Here is a 16,937-nt window from a genome sequence, read left to right as displayed (position 1 = left end):
GTTATTCTTCACAACCACATTGTCTCAGCAGAGAACAATGAATCAAACTGAAGCAGAAAGAAAAATCAAGTAGCAGTTACTGATTTCAGTGAAGAACTAAGTAAAGAACTACACATAAAGCATATAAATATCTCGAGAGACTTTTCCAGTGCTAAGGCTTCTTCAGCATTTAATCTTTATCATCCTGAGACGGGAAGATTCCAGTGGATATCACTTGTCAGAATTCAAATGGAACAATTCCAGTGCTGAGCTTAAACCATTCCTCAGTCTACGTCAGACTAAGTGGTAAAATATACATACGTCTTGATGCCACATTTCTGCTTAATACTTTTCATGTCCCTGAAAAATGCAAACATTGGCATCTAAACCCAAGGGATTCCAACAGAACAAAAAGGCACTGAGCTGTTGTACTGTATATACAGTGATACTTGTGTTTGCATAGATCAACAACTTCCAACACAGCAGGGAGCTGAACGCAACCAGTAACTAAGGGGAAATATGGAAGCTGCAGGAACTCTTGCTTAATAACCAGTGTGGGGCAAAGACTCTTTTGCAAAAAACAAAAAAAAAAAAATCCAGGCTGTCAGCTTCCTGTCCTTCATAAATTAAGAAAAGCGTTTTTAGATGAGTGTTTTCTGATCAAAGAGCTGGAGGTCAAAACGGACCCAGACTTCACCTGTTGGAACTTCATGAAGCAGTAAGTGTTTAGTCGTGGGACCTTTACTTTCTTGCTCTGTCCTGATTTTTGCTACTGGAACTTCAGTGCGACCCAAAAAATCTGTTGAGAAAGTTGATTAAGAATTGTCATTAAGCAACGACCTTAAGCTTATGAAATCTGACAGTGTCAGATTGAGCAGCACTGCTGCACAGTACATATTCAGTTCCACAGCACTGCTCCCAAGCTTTCTGTTTGAGTAGCCCTCAGTCCTGTGTAAATCAGCCAGCAGTAACAAAAAAATGTTTTTGTAGAAGACAGAAATGCTATGGAATTAGGATGGAAAATGTCTTTATGTCAGAGTTTGGGCTAAGGGCTTTAAAAATACTAGTTTCCTTTCAGAAACACAATTTCAAATGTTTCCCTGTCTTAGGGCAGAGGTAAGTGCTGTACCATGTTTACAAGTCAGCAGCGGTGCTATGAAGACAGTAAAAAAAACAAAAAACCAACCTAAAAACCCAAAAAGCAACTATTGTGGCTGAGCCAACTTTAATTAGGCTTCTGTATCATTCTTTTCACAAGAACAATGACCTTGAACAATTACTGCCACTAGGAGGCTTCCAGTCCTGTTCATGGCCATTTAATGTGTTAGTATCTTTGTGTGTGGTACATAAAAAGGTTTACCATGAACTGAATAAACAACAAACTCAGCTGGGAGAAGCAGCCCAGCAGTCACATTACCTCGCAGGAGAAAAGCCTAAGCTGTAAGTTACACACCGGGCAACTCAGGTTAAGGCCTTACCTTACAGATCTGCAGCAATCAACTGCGTCAGAGCCCTGCAAAAACACTTAACCTTTGAAAGGATACTAGGAGTGACTCACTGCCAAAACTTCGTTCAGCTGCCAAGCAAAGGAAGCTTATCAAGGTGTTCTGGGCAAACAACCTAGCATCTTATTTTTAGGCTCCTATAGTGAGACAGAAAAACCTGCTTTCAAATTCTTTGTCTCCCCAGTCTGACAAAAAAATAATTGTGTCTGATACAAAAAGCCAGAATGGGATCAAACCTGCTTGCCCAGAGCTGTTGGCTCTGGAAGGCTGTTGAGCCTTTTGAATAAGGAGGCACTGTGTCTACACAGCATTACTCAGGAAGCAGTTGTACCTGCAGGCTCTTGGAACTGCTGGCAAGGAACGGTGTATCCCGAGTCACCAAAAAAGCATTTTCTTACCTAAAACAAACGAACACACTTACCATCAGGTGAGAACTGATCCCTGTCAAACATGGTGATACATAGGACATCCTGATACAGATCCTTAATGAAGAACTGGCAGTTGAAGTTCCACTTGGGGTTCAAAGTGTCCTGCAGGGTCCTTGTAGTGTAGCTCTGAGAGCCCATGCTGATTTCACAATACGGGTTGCTCTTCCCTAAACACAGAGCAAGCAGTGAAACACCTCTGCAGTGCAGAAACCTCCCTCTCCATCTGCAGGCTGGACACTTGTCAGTGCTGTTCTTCAGAAGATGTGGGTCAGGCTACCTCTATATCCTAGAACAGCACAGAGCTGGTTCTTCACTCAGTCCTCTGAAGCTAATTAAATAATGGCTAATTTGTTAAGAAGCTGTAGCTGACACCACAGTGCTTCCCACATCACCCAGCTCCTCTCAGGAAGCCTTTCCAAACACTGCAAGAACAGAAGTGATTTGACATTATTCCCTTCACCTACCATTAGGCTTGCAGGCCTTTAGTTCTGTGGCTTCAATCACATGCACCATCAAGCGTCCTATTCCTGAAGTTTTCTGTGAGCGAGCTGGAAGCACAGAAATCAGAAAAAATGGACTGGTTGTGACTGTAAAAACCTGGCACTAGATCTGAAGAGGGAAATCCTCCACAGACACTGTGGCAGCTGCCAGAAAAGGACCTGCCCGCGTGTCCGTGTGGATGAGTGGGAAATAACTCGGCATCTACCTTGATAGGCCTTCTCTCGTTTCTTCTTCTCAGTCTCGATGTACTGCTCTGATGCTGCTTTGATCTTCTGGACCCAGGCAGTGCTGCAAAGAGCAATCCCTATGGTCAGTGTCACACCACAGGCAGGAAATTCTTCAGTATCAGCAGCTCTGCCCCTGTCTCTTTTGCCAAAATTCCCCCCCTCCACCACTGGGTTTCAAAGGCATCACAAATCAAGTCAGCTCCAAGGACTAAAATGATGGAATTTTTGATTTAATCTAGTGTCATATTTCCATATCAGCCTAAATAAATGAAAGTGAAACCGCTGTTTTGCTAAAGACTGACCAGAACTGGGGAAGAATCCTATCAGATGCTGGACTTTGCAGCCCTAAACTATTCTATACACCTGTAACATTGAGGAGCAGTGAATGTGACTGACTCCACTGCAAGAGCTGCTGCACAAGCAAAACACAATCAGAGAAAATTTGTAATTCAAATGAGAGTAAAATGAGTTTATTTCCTGACCAAGAGATGAAACCCTGTTCTTGAACTCAGAGACCCCCATGCCTGCTCACTGGAAACACAGCCTACAGCCATGATCAACAAGTTTGAGCTCAGATCTGCCCTTTCACTACTCACCGCTCATTAATGTTGTCAGTTTTAAGCGTGTAAACTCTGTCAATGTGTGATATGTGGAAAACTGGCTCATCACTTGAGGGGTCTGTGGGCAATTTCACTAGGACTTCATTAAGGAAAATAGGCTGAAAGAAAAGCAAACAGCACAGTGGCAGCATCACCCTGACAATAAGGAAACTGTGAGAATGTTTAAATATTATTTTACTGTAGGGAAAATGAAGGCTGAAAATCCTGGGAATGTCTCAGGTTCCCTGATGGAAAGCAGCCCTGATACTTAAAACTTCTCTCCTGAACTCCAGAATCTTGAGAGCACATGCTGTCTGGACATAGAGACCCAAGTTTTGCACCTTTTACTTTTTTTCTAAAGAAGGACAGGCATTTTCTTGGGGATACAGGAACTTGTGCAAACTTGAGTCAAGGCTCCTGGTTCTAAACATCCCACTCAGCTGCTCAGGCATGATGCTGTTTCTGCCCCTTCACTCCAGAGTGAACAGAAGCATTTATTAAGGCATGACACAGAGGCCTGTCCTTTTCTGGGGACTAAGCCAACGGCATTCATGCATGCTGGCTGCCAGCACATGCCCATGTGACAGCAAAGACCAGACAGGGCCAGACAGCTAATCCCAGCAGGAAGAACAGCATTCCTTATCAGAAGCCAGGCACCTTGATTCACTCACTCACCATTTTGTACATTTTGAACTGGGAATTGGATTTGGGACTGAACAGTTTATCGGAGCCAGAAGACACAAACTGTTTAACCATGTAGGTCAGCAGGAGAAAGTCATTGAAAAGGAAGCCGTACAGCTCCTTACTGCTCTTGGCCTTGTACAACTTGCCACTGTGCAGGAGTTTCCGTGGCCCCAAGCAGTTTGTGAGGGAGTTGAAGACAGGTTGCTAGGAGAGACAAAACCCATTAGCAGCAGCAAGTTAATGCAGACATCAGTTCTTCCTCCTCTTCATAGTGGAAACTGCTGAAGCTGTTCCAAGTGCTCTTCTGTTTTATTTAATGAGTTTAGTTGCAAATGAAGAGAAGAAAAACTGTTTCATGACCTGCCATGCTATCAGCACTACTACTAGCTGCAAACAGATTTTAGCTTTACCAATGCTATATGCAGGGATCTGACTAGATGAAGGCATTTATATCATGGCCACTTTTCTGATATCCAGAAGCTGTGTTTAAAAAGAGCCTGCACTCAGGTTCTCTCTTATGGCTGCATGATTAGGTGATGGAACTAGGACAAAACTTCTGGGCCTGTCAAGCCCTATTTCCTCCCCCAGCCTTCCTGAAATGACTTGGCAAAGTCCCCACCCTACAGTATATCAACGTGGGTACCTCAGCAAGACCTTCACACTGGACATGAGCCTGTATCCATTCCAGCCTGTCCGAGTTCTCTTTCTCACGCACCCCTTCGTTAACTTGAGAGCACAGCTCTTCCGCACGCTCCAAAGCAAGCCTGAGGCTACTGTGGTCAGGGTGATTTTCTGGAGTGTTCTCTAGAATCTGGTATAAATTAAAAAGGGGAGAAAGCACAGGTAAGCACACGTACTGCTTCTCCATGCTCTCAGAGAAATCCCCATAAAAGGCCAATGCTTATTTTTTCTTTTGCTATCAAGATCGAAGTTGAAAGCATTCCCCTACAGAAGCTCAGTTAGGGTACTCACACTCTTTACGAGCAGAGGGTAGCGTGTTATTCTTTGCATAGGTTTCAGGAGGAAGCTGGAGAGGGGCATTCCTTTGCAGCGAGGGTCCAAGGCAAGTTTCTGTGGTGCAACCCAGAGATTTAACAGACACTGCATTACTGAACAAAAAAACCAGTTGCCTCACTGCACTGAAAACCGAAAGCTGCCTGACCAGGTTCATTCTTCTAGGCACCCTAATAGACTTTTTGGTAAGCCAACAAAACTTGTATCTAGAATAGACAGGAGAGCCAGTGCTGCCACTGTAACCAGATACTGTGCCAGCATAAGCTGTAGCAACATTGCTCATGCAGAATCCTTACACTCCTAACTGTTCCAGCATTTATTTCAATGTTACAGGCTTCGTGTAGGTTGAAAAAAAGCAAGGAAAGGAACAAACATCTGATGTCAACAGTTCTGGCATTTCGCCTTTCATGGCCTCAAAGCCACCATTTCAGCTGCAGTATGGCAGCAATTCCTTATTTACTTCTGCCCTGTGCCAGCCTCTGATGCTCACAGCACATCCCTGCCCCCAGCTGCAACCCCACTGATCAGACACAATTCACATCCCACTGAACTGCATGTTCAGAACTACAGCTTTTTGATTTCAGTGTCACAGACGCTTACCCCTCCGGTGTGACTTTTTGGCAAGGTACTGACAGCAGCACCATAGCTTTGTGGGGTTAGCATTACGCTGAAGTGGGAAATGGAGTAATAAGCTAGAGAGAGACACAGGTATATAAATAAAATGCACAAACAGTGTTAACCACAGTCATTGTATAAACACACCTCGGTAGGTTCTTAGCTAATTTGGCAGGATTTTACTCTTCTGGGTTATTTTGATATGGTTGGTGCTAGTTAGATGGGTTCCTGTCACTAAGGAAAGGAGAAGGCACTAAAGCTACTGAGTAAGATACCTTTAAGTAGTCTTTGAAATCAGCATCTTCATCGGTTTTCTGCTGCAGCAGTGAAGCTCCATTAAGCTGGCAGCTGCAGAACCGAATGTAGGCCTGCATGTGAGCAAGTTCTGCTGCTAAGATGTCCCCAATCATCTGCACAGGCATCTTCTCTCCTCCGGTTTTCTTACGCACTCGCAAGGCTCTGAAGAGGAAACAAATCACCATCCAACTTTGATGTCAAGTTTGTGAGACCTAAATCAAGATCTTTACAACACCCATCTCTGAAAGGACACAAGCCTGAGAGGAGAATTCCCTTATCCAGCACAGGTGGTGCGAGGTCTATCCTGGAACCCCAGAAGTCGCTGGCACAACACAATGAGCAAGACAAGTTGCCTGATGGGGTCTGTGGGACTGGGACTCTCCTTTGAGGTTTCTGGGGCAATTGGTATCAATCCCTACATTCAACCATCATCCCATTTCAATAAATTATTACCCACTTTATCTCTCCAAAGATTATTTTCAGAGTCTAGATGGGGGCTTTGCAGGAAGGATGCCTCCCGTACACATGCTTTTGCGTAGGCTCCATTTCTAAGGTACTCCAGCAAATGTGCATCTGTTCTTGCTGTTTATTCCCACCTCCCCTCTTGGAACAACCCATTCTTTCTGAATGCACACATGAAAGGGATATAATCAGCAAGGTCAGAAATATTTACTGTAAACCCACAAACTTCCTGGGGAAAGGAACAAGGGAATAAAGATGAAGAAGAGAGCATAAAAATGCAGATAAGTACTCACTTCAGTAACTTTGTATTTGACATGATGAGTTCTTTCCAGTTAACAAAGATCAGCCCCATCTCTCCTTCAGTAAGACAGCCCGAATCAGCCATCGGTTTTTGGAAAACCTGAGTTGAAAAGTGAGAAGGGTGAGCTGCTCTTCTGGGAAAAAAGGAGCTCAGCCTCTTGTTTGCTTTATTTGAATGCTCTGTGTCCAATTGCTCAGAAGTTGAAAACAATTCCTTACTAGCACTTGCAACAACTGGTGCTGCTTTTCCCAAAGCATGGCCTCCTTCTGATGTTGCCATCACCACTTGCAAAGCAGAGATAAGCACTGGACCTGCAGGCTGGTGCTCAGCAGAAGCATTCCTATCATACAGGAGTCAGTTGCTACAGAAATTACACTTGTGCATCACTGCCATACCCCGAGCACATGCAGTCAGCCTAACTGCAGAACTACAGCCTCTCTCAGGGGCTTTTGACCCACTGCCTCTGTACCACACAGCACACCTGTGGAGCTCAGGCTGTTTAATGTCTTTATACTTCACCACACAGTTGTTTACATAGAGAGGTCAAGTCAGGCACCTAAAATGACCTAATGCTGGTCAATTCCTGCCCTGCCTAGAGAAGTGCTCTTCATTCCAAAAATAAAACTGGAGGCCAAGGCAGACAATAAACTTTTATGATATTCATACAGCTCTGTCATGAGTCTGTGCAGCTCTGCTAGACATCCCAGACCATCATTTTTAGACTGGGCTCAAACACTGAAGAACAGGATTTGGAAAACAGGAAGGTCCTTGTAAGACGAGGTCTTTGGTAATGAGGTGTTTTGGCCTGGTGGACAACCACATAACATCTGCTAGAAGAGGAGGTGCTCACGCACCTTCTTCCTGTTGCACTTCACAATAGAATCCCTTTATTGAGACTGTTCAGTTGGACAGAGCTGTTCTTTTCCCAAAGGCATTTTCACATCCATGACATCTCACCTCTATGACAAGCTGAAGATCATCCATGTACCTTTCTTCTGTCTGAATGAGTTCGTGAATGTAGCCCTGCCTTTTCCTTTCCATTGGCTGCATAGTGTCAAGGCTTTGGAGATCAGCACACCCTACAAGAGGTAAGCCAGCAGTTTAGATCCCATCCAGTCCATCAGATCCAGTGAATCACCAAAACTGCATCAGCATGCACCAGCCTAAGCTTCAGACTGCACACACTGTGGTAAACCCATTACACAGCATTTCAAAATTGAGTGATGTAGTGCTCAACCACCTCCCCCTTCATGTCATTTTTTAATCTGTCATCTTTTTATTTCTTTGAACACTCCCTCTTCTTGTACTCTGATGCAGAACAAGAATTCCTAATTTCCTGCCAGTCCATTTGTCTCACAATTTTAATCTCCTTTTCTGCCACACTGTTTCAAAACTGTGATTTTTTTTTCTCTTACCTTGTATAATGTCTTTTTTCAGATGAAGTCATCTAGAATGTTCTGATTTAGGGCACTGTACCTTTATGTCCACCCCATTTCTAAAGTACTCTGCCGCAATAATTTATGATACAAACTGCCAGCACAAATTCATAAAGTCACAAAACATAATGTTACAGCTGTGTAACTTCACAGCTGTACAACTTCTTTTCTCATTTAGAAGCACAGTGAGCCTGAAACGCTGAAGTATTTTTATGCATCAAATAACCAAAATCATGCACAGGACCATGCAGACATTCAGTGACACAAAGTCCAAGTGTCCCGTAATAACATGCAGACCCTACAGCTTCACACTGCTTCTCCTCTTACTGTACATGTGTTAACGAGCACCACAACAACATCGAATCAAAAACTGCTACTAACAAAATGGTGAAGGGGAGAGCACAGAATATCAAACTCTGAACCCTCTGTTAGCCATCATGCTAGCAAAGCACTGCAAAGTAGGAGGGGGAGAGGAATAAAGAACAGAACAAATGACAGCATGTTTGAGGATATACATCTATTTATCTCTGGATGAGATGGTGTCAGATTTTGACACAACAGGAACTGTGGATTTCGCAGGAAAACAGAAAGGACAATGCAGGGACTCGTTTAGATCCAGCACTTCTAGAGGACTGGTACTTTTTGATGTCTACAGGTGTCATGAAAGGCATGACCTACAGCACAAAGGGCTGCCTCTCCCCTGCTACCCTAATGCATCCAGGGCACTTAAATGTGACTTCATTCTATTCACTGCCAGTGTACGAGTCTGTTCATGGGAAGGCTGCTCTAAGTAATGAAATGAAAGTGAGTTAGTAAGAAATTGAGGGGGGAACCCCAAGAAACTTGATGTGACAGTGGTCTAACAGGAATTTCATAGGTTTGTGTGCTTCCTGATGGACAGGCATCAAGCTGGTCTGAAGGAGCAAAAGAGAAACACTCATCAGATTAAGTTTTATGATTCCATTCACAGTTTTTTAACAGAGAAACCCCCTGAACAACAGAGAAGTAAAACAGTAAAGGCAGCAGCTAGATGTAAAACTGGGACATTTTAGTTCTGTTTTGTACCACTAAGAAGAATCACAGATATTGAACTTTCTGATGAGATCTGAAAAAAAAAAAGACCACTTTTTATGAAGAGATCATAGAATCACAGAATTGGTTTGGTTGGAAAAGACCTTTAAGATCATCAAGTCCTACCATTTTCTGGTGTTAACCATGTTCCTTAGCACTTAATCTCTGCTAAACACCTCCAGGGATGGGGATTCAACTAACTGCCTGCAGAGTCTATTCCAGTGTTGCATAATAAAAGAAAAAAATCTTTATTGTAAGGGGGACATAACACTGGAACAGGATGCCCACAAAGGTTGTGGAGTCTCTTTCTCTAGAGATTTTCAAGACCAGTTTGGATGCATTCCTGTGTGACCTGCCCTAGGTGATCCAGTTTTGGCAGGGTGGTTGGACTCAATGATCTCTGGAAGTCCCTTCTGACCCTTACCATTCTGTGATTCTATGATAACCCTTTCAGTGAAGAAGTTTCTTTTCATATCCAATCTAAACCTCCCCTGCTGTAACTAGAGGCCATTTCTCTCATCTTGTCAGTTGTTACTAGGGAAAACAAACCAACACCCACCTAGCTCCAACCTCTTTTCAGGGTATCGTAGAGAGATAAGAGAAAACCTACCCTCAGCCTCCTTTTCTCCAGACTAAACAGCCTGAGTTCCCTCAGCTGCTCCTCAGGAGATCTGTTCCCCAGACCCTTCACTGGCTTTTCTTCCATTTTCTGGACCTTCTCCAGCATCTCAATGCCCTTCTTGTAGTGAGGGCCCCAAAACTGAACACAGTACTCAAGGTGTGGCCTCACCAGTGCTGAGTACAGGGGGAAAATCACTTCCCTGGTCCTGCTGATCACCCTATTCCTGATACAGGCCAGGATGCTGCTGGCCTTCTTGGCCACCTGAGCACACTGCTGGCTCATATTCAGCCAGCTGTTGCTCAACACCCCTTGGGTCTTTCTCTACTGGACAGCTTCCCAGCCACACCTTCCCAAGCCTGGAGCATTGCATGGGGCTGTGGTGACCCAAGCACAGGACGCAGCACTTGGCCGTGTTGAATCTTATATAATTGGCCTTGGACCATTGATCCATCCAGCCTGTCCACATCCCTTTGTAGGTCTTTCCTACCCTCAAACAGATCAACACTCTGTCACAATTTAGTGTCATCTGCACACTTACAGAGGGTGCACACAATTCCCTCATCTAGATCATTAATGAAGGCTTTAAAGAGAACCAGCCCCAATACTAAGCCCTGGAGAACATCACCATATCTGGGATTGCAGCTCCTTTGATTATGCAGGATGCTGCTTCTGGCAGATGAGAAAGAGGAGTAGTTGCAGATCAAAGTGATTTCTGTGAAGTGTGGTATCTCTCCATCAAGACCGATTGTGGCCGAAGTGTGCTACTTCTGAATTCATTATTTAGACATCATTATTTAGGCATCATTATTTAGACTGTACAGGGCTGAGTTTAAGCCCACTTGTTCCTAAGAAATGAAACTTTAGGACAATTAAGGGCTTGCTCACTAACCACACTTTGTTTATTCAGATTTGGAAGTTTAAGCTTTGACCATGAGGTTCTCTTTTCTACTTGCAGGTGCACTCTGGCACCAAGAGCAGGGGTAGTTTAAAGTTCCTGTTGCTGTTTGCTTGTCTTGTGTCACAGCTGTTAGAAAATACCACACACTTGGATTTGTGTCTGTCTCATGCTGTTTACTTGAAGCAAACACTGGAAGGAAAATGTCTTTTTGATGCACCTAAAGCAAAACTTGGCTCATTATCAAATACAAAAATGCAGTTAAACTCATTGGATCCTGCAATAACCTTGTAACTGGACTGTCAGCTTTTTGGGGTGAATGGATGAGTGCCCCTTTTTATTTAAACAAATACTTGTGAAAATACCCCAAAATTTAATAGGTCTGATGATACTGGCCTAAAACATAGCACACAATCCCCCCATCTGATTTTAGCAGGTGAATTCAGGCATATGGATCTGAAGAGAAGAAAGGCAAATGAAACAGAATAAAACAATCTACCTAGCAGTGCATCTGCCAATGTTTTTCCAAAGTTGCCACAGCAACCTGTGGACTCACTGGTACAAAAAGGGTGGACCTCTGTCTCTAACCATTATTCTCCCACATTTCTGTTCCTTTCTTTCCTAGCATCAACTCTGGCACTTATCTGACTGCCAGCTCACACCCTGGCAGCAAATAAATCCCAAGGGAAAAAAAGAAAACAGTAGTTTTCTGCTAGTTTAGCAGCCAGGCATGTGCATAGAAGCTGTAAAACTGTGTTTCAGCAGCAGAAAGCTGTTGGTTTGGCTCTGTCTTGTGAAGCTTCATCCCAAGCTCCCCATATAGCTAATGAAAGGCAGTGAGATATTTGGGAGTGCCTGCAGGTGGGAATCTCAGCTGCCTATGCTGGGGGCTGACCTCCCTCTACTGATTAAATAAGAGATATACATGACCTTTGGAGGGCCAATCCGCCTCTTCCAGGATACTGGCAGGCTGTTCAGACAATCTGGGGCAGGATCTGCCTAGCTGCCTCCCAGGAACAACAGCTACCGGAGCCAAGCAGTGGGAATCTGGTATCTTTGAAACTTAGGGCATAGCAAGAAAGCAATGCCTGCTAGAACTGTGATTCCTTTTGTGACAGATCCTGTTCTCAAAGACAAGGAGGCAGCTGTCTGACAGGGCCAGGGTAAATCAAGCAGGAGAGTTTATTAATAGGAAAGCCCAGACTCTGAATTTGTGTTTAAAATTATCCCTCCCTCTCCATATATACCTGAACAAGAAATACTGTCTTCCTACTTTTCTTCCTACTAACAGAACTAACCTTGCATGAAAACCTGCTGAGTTTCACAGTTACAAGATATTCTACTCTACAGGAGCAGGGACTTGAGAAAACCTTCCCAATTACTGATATAGTTTTGATTTGAGTATGTTCAAGGGGAAGAATGACCCTTTCTGGAGAGAAAGAAATCCTCCAGTGAAAGAAATATGATCAAGACTTTTTTTTTTTTTTGGGGGGGGGGGGGGGGAGGGGGGGTATAAAAAGGAGGAGCAATTAAAAACTCTACACTTAAAAGCCAGTTCCAGTGAATTGAGGTAAAAACCAGATGGATTAAAGGCTTTCAAAGATGTCCAGATCTATTTGGACACCAAGTGTTTGTCATCTATCCCAACAAACTTCCCCACTGAGCAAACAGTGAAAAAATACATTAAAAATACATTTTAAAATACATTAAAATAGCAGCTCTGTAAAGACATCTTAAGCCTTAAACACAAGCTCAAGCACTTGCCTATACCAGAGGCATCACTGCTTTGGGTCACCAATGAAGACTATTTAGGGGTGGAGGTGGCCTATTATAAACTGTTGGGGGGTAGGAGGGGTGCAGCAGGTGTGTGTTTGTTTGTGGGTTGTTTGTTTGTTGTTGTGGGTTTTGTTTTGTTTGTGTGGGTTTGGGGTTTTGTTTGTTTTTTGTTTTGTTGTGCAGGTTTTTTGTGGTTTTTTGCTTCTTTAGCTCAAGGCAATTGATATGGCTGGAAAAATCAGGCAAGAGTAGGAATGTCTGGCTCTATTTTCCCAGGCTATCATAGAAAGACTATGTCTCACCTTGAGTAACATGGGCTGGCATTAAAATAGTCTCTCTAGTACAGCTAGAGAACAGACTAAGGTTATCATGGGACATCACCCATACCCACTTTATAATCCCTGCTGATACACATAAGGCTAACTCACTTGCAAAGTACTCCTGTCACTGCCTGTGGCTGTCTGTAGCCTCTGTGCCTACTAAAAACCACTGAAAGGAACAAACTAGGTATTTGCCATTGTGCAAAAGCTGATTTCCATCAGGCCCTAGGGAAAAATAATACAATCTTTTATCCATTCTCTCCTAGTTAGTAAATGCAGTATACTCTCTGCTTCCATGGAAGAAATCATCGATTCAATTTTCAAGAGATGAAATGCAAAATCAAGTTGCCCCCATCACTAAGCCAGGTAACAATGCTGATAAGAATAATATCATAGTAAAATAATAACAGTAACCAAGCTGTTCAGATGGGAAAACATCCACCTCACACAGACAAAAAAAAACCAAACATGACAGACAAACTAGATCCTTTTATGTGTCCTTTTAATAAAATACATTTGCATAGTTCTTACAACTTTGTTCAAAAACAAAGATGAACAATTGCCTCATGCTAAGCAGAGCCTGCATTTGCAAGTCTTAACAATCACCCCCAAACATTAACACTCTAGCTTGAAAAGAACAACAAAAGAGATTTTAAGTCAGCACACACCATTACGTAGCAGTTTTATTAGTTCATTACATGAAGGTAGCATGACCTGCAGCAGCTCTCCACATGACTACAGGCCAAGGTTTGCCAGCATTCCTATGAGCAGACTTATGTACAGGTGTTTTCAACATGACTCAAAAAGATCACATCAAGATGGCATAAATATCCAGCGCCTGGTAGGAGAAGTTTCAGTTACAGGTGTGTGACTTTTCTAACGGAGCTTTATGCTTTCTGCACTCCTAACTGTAACACTCCTAACACTGACATGGCAAAGGGGCTTGGTGTGATCTAACAGCCCTTCACCATCACTCACTAATTCCACACACCCAGCCCTACAAGCAGGTCTTGGTGGTGGCACAAGACGTTCCTGCACAGATCCAACTGCTGGATCAGGAACTCCGCCCTGGTACGTTCAGCTTTTGTAGAACCATGTTTTTGTAGGTTGCTAGGCCAGTTACAAAATTAGGAAGCTTTTCAGTACTGGTTCTTGTGCATTTACAGCACTGTTTACATTTTGGCCCACAGGAAACGGTCAGAGCCAAGTTTTACACTGCAGGCAACATGTATTTTGCTTTCCTGGTCAGCTTCAGTTTTAATTGTTAAGCTTGTGTGACTGAGCAGCATTTAGACCCTCAGCTTTTGACTGAGGACTACCAGCTCAACAAAACTCTATTTTCCACCTTGTCCTTGCTTCCAAAGTTAATCTTTCTCACCCAAGTAAGGGATGAATGCTTCAACACTAGTTATACTTGTCTGTATGGGATGACAGCTGAACTCAGCTCTCTGGGCTTTTATCAGTAAGAGACTGTTTCTCTAGCACACAGACAGAACTAGGACAAAACAAAACATTTTTTGAAAGAAAAAAGTCTGATACAAACCCGGCTTCCATTAGCTACAGCTCTGCATTAATATAGAACATTTTTTTCAGACAACCTTGCTTTAAATCCACCTGCAGCATAGTCTTTCCTAGCAATGGTCTGATGTATGTGTTCCTTTGTTTCTACATCAGTGTGCAAAGCACAGCAGAGCTCTCAGGTGATTGTGCTTGAGCTGCATTAGACTTCTGCAGCACAGACAAATCCTGAAGACAGGGACTGTATCTCTTTCAATCAGCAGTACTGAGGTGTATTACTACCAATATCTTTGTTACAGCAGAGAATTTAGAGCATACTCAGGTAATACTGAAACATGAAAAGGTTAACCAGGAAAGCCCCAAATACTTCATTTCAATGCTCATCAGTTCAAACTGAGAGGCAGCCATTTCTGTAACTACCAATGTTTATAACAGCCAACAACAGGGCTACTTGTATGGAACTTTACCTAAACTACCCTAATCTCCAATTGTTTCAGTTTTAAAAAATGGGTAGAATGCCAGCTGGGTTTGGAACTAATTCCTAGAACATCCCAGCCAGGACGTGAAGTCGGGTTTGGTTTTTCAAAGACAATAAATAGCAATTTGTCATCCAAGGAAAACTGTCACTGAACATTGGGCAATCAGTTTGGCTCAAATCCTACATCTTAACAGTGTCTTTTTAGAAATGGGATGATTTATAAGTTTCACCTATTTCTTTGGCTACAGTAAGTGACTGCTCCATGCCACTGGTGTCGCACAACACGTTTCGGCCTGTATTAAACAGGCTTTCAGAGCTAGAAATCCAGAAAAGGCAATTCAGGGTGGTTAGCATATTTTAGTAGAAATAACTTAAAACTAGTTTTGTGAGGAAATCAAGTCAGCTAGAATACTTGAGGAATTGTCTAGCACAGTATTTGCCCACAATAACCTGATTTCATTCTGTAACAAAATACGGGTTTAGCAAAACACATCCAGGATAAAAATCCATTGGTGGTTTTATGTAAGCACATTGCTGTAATCCGTATTGCACAGATGATACATCTCTGAGCTAAAGAGCACACACACAACATTTCATCAAGTATATTAAATACATAACAGAAATTTTGGAGAAAGGCTTTCAAATCTTTGCAATTGGACTAACCTTTTCCTGATAGTACCTTCACAACATTCATATGTATATATAGATATATCTATGTCTATCTATCTGTATATAGTAAAAAAGCAGCATTTTGTAAACATTTCTGATTGCATAACTGACCTTTGCTGTTTCATAACCAAGTTCAGGATACCAACTAAATTAAATACTGTGTCTACTAGATCTCTCCTGTTGTTACAGGGGCATTCAATCAGACAAGGAGTCTGTTATTAAATGAATCATTCTATTTAAAGAGGTATCAGGGTTATAGTCCTGAAGTCCTGGTCCCTTCCTCCCCCTGAACTAATAAAACATGGGCACCTTTACTGCACCATACTGCTGGCATGCCATAACTGTACCTTTAAGGACCAGTTTTGAGCTGAGAAACAGAATTCCATTTCTAAACCCAAATGCTCTGCCTTCGGCTCCAGGTGTCTGTTAGTGTTTCTTTTCTGGCAACATCTCTTTATTGAGGTTACCTATGTATTAGGCTGCTAATTTATTTAACAGCAGCTTTCAGATAGTACTTTAAGTCACTGCAGACCATAACCAGATAAAACCACTATGTAGTACCATTAACTATTTAATGAAGGGACAGGGAAAGGGTCTAGTAGCACAGAGGTTGTATAAGTACTTACTGCACATTTGCCATTTGCTAAAACTGAAAGCAAGGGAGAAAGGAAGTTCAGGGATGGGACATATTGAGCTGAAACAACCTGAATTCCTGCTGTAATACTACTGTGAAGAAAAAAAAAAAAAGATAATATCCTCTACTCTACGCTTAACATTTTTTCCTCCAGTTGAAAAGGGTATTAAAAAGGCTGGATGGACTGCACCAGATCTGTATCTTAGATCTTGTACCATGTTTGTAATCACAGTGACTATCAGCAGCAGAGACAGGCAAGGTCTGTTTTCTAGATGAGCCTTGTAGGCTGTTGTTTTAAAGGCCCAATATGTAACAGATTAAATCAAGTCCATTTGAACAGTAATTACTGAACATTTTAATTCTGCAAAGTATGTACATTACAACAGCAAAAGAACACAACTGCCCATTCAAAACAGCTCTGATAAACTGTGCAAATAGTGGGTCTTTGTGTGTCTGCAATCCCACCATGCAAACAATAATTTGATATGCATGCTAATGATCTACAGTTATCAATACCAAAGAAAAATACAGAAGGAAACAAGAATGAACAGCAGTGAAAGCCACACAAAGACCCACTATCCGTTCTGCTTTTACAATTCAACTGTAACTGCAGATTATAAGAAAACCCACAAAAACCTAATTTCTTGACTGGATCTAACATTCAAACGAAGCAAAAGGATTGTGTCAGAGATATGTCAGCAGGGCTGGCCACCCTGCCTCCACGCTAGAGTCAAACTCGGATAGTGGGTCTCTGAGGTGCTTTCACACTGGAAGACAACATTGGGTCCTAAAAAAAAACAAAAACAAACAAAAAAAGAAGGATAAAATGAACATAAATTTGAAGAGTGAAACATATGAGTTCTATGGACAAAGACAGAGTAACACCAAAAAGGTCAGAAAGGAATG

General features: G+C 42.5%; 1 protein-coding gene across 1 annotated transcript in view; it reads right to left on the bottom strand.

The window, feature by feature from the left end:
- Window positions 1–581: 581 nt before the first annotated feature.
- Window positions 582–16,937, bottom strand: part of ITSN2 (intersectin 2) — a 67,169-nt gene continuing 50,813 nt past the window's right edge. The window contains exons 28-38 of the mRNA XM_054383795.1: window positions 7,570–7,691; window positions 6,605–6,711; window positions 5,828–6,011; window positions 4,896–4,994; window positions 4,567–4,734; window positions 3,915–4,127; window positions 3,237–3,358; window positions 2,619–2,701; window positions 2,377–2,460; window positions 1,906–2,079; window positions 582–778 (exon numbers count right to left, since the gene is read on the bottom strand). Coding sequence (XP_054239770.1) covers window positions 621–778; window positions 1,906–2,079; window positions 2,377–2,460; window positions 2,619–2,701; window positions 3,237–3,358; window positions 3,915–4,127; window positions 4,567–4,734; window positions 4,896–4,994; window positions 5,828–6,011; window positions 6,605–6,711; window positions 7,570–7,691 — 1,514 coding nt within the window. The 3' untranslated portion in view covers window positions 582–620. The remainder of the gene's footprint in view (window positions 779–1,905; window positions 2,080–2,376; window positions 2,461–2,618; window positions 2,702–3,236; window positions 3,359–3,914; window positions 4,128–4,566; window positions 4,735–4,895; window positions 4,995–5,827; window positions 6,012–6,604; window positions 6,712–7,569; window positions 7,692–16,937) is intronic.

This window comes from Indicator indicator, chromosome 9 (genome assembly GCF_027791375.1).
Source record: "Indicator indicator isolate 239-I01 chromosome 9, UM_Iind_1.1, whole genome shotgun sequence".
Classification (NCBI taxonomy): Eukaryota; Metazoa; Chordata; class Aves; order Piciformes; family Indicatoridae; genus Indicator; species Indicator indicator.
The sequence above is the reverse complement of the archived record's forward strand: the minus strand, read 5'-3'. Positions and strand labels throughout refer to the sequence as shown.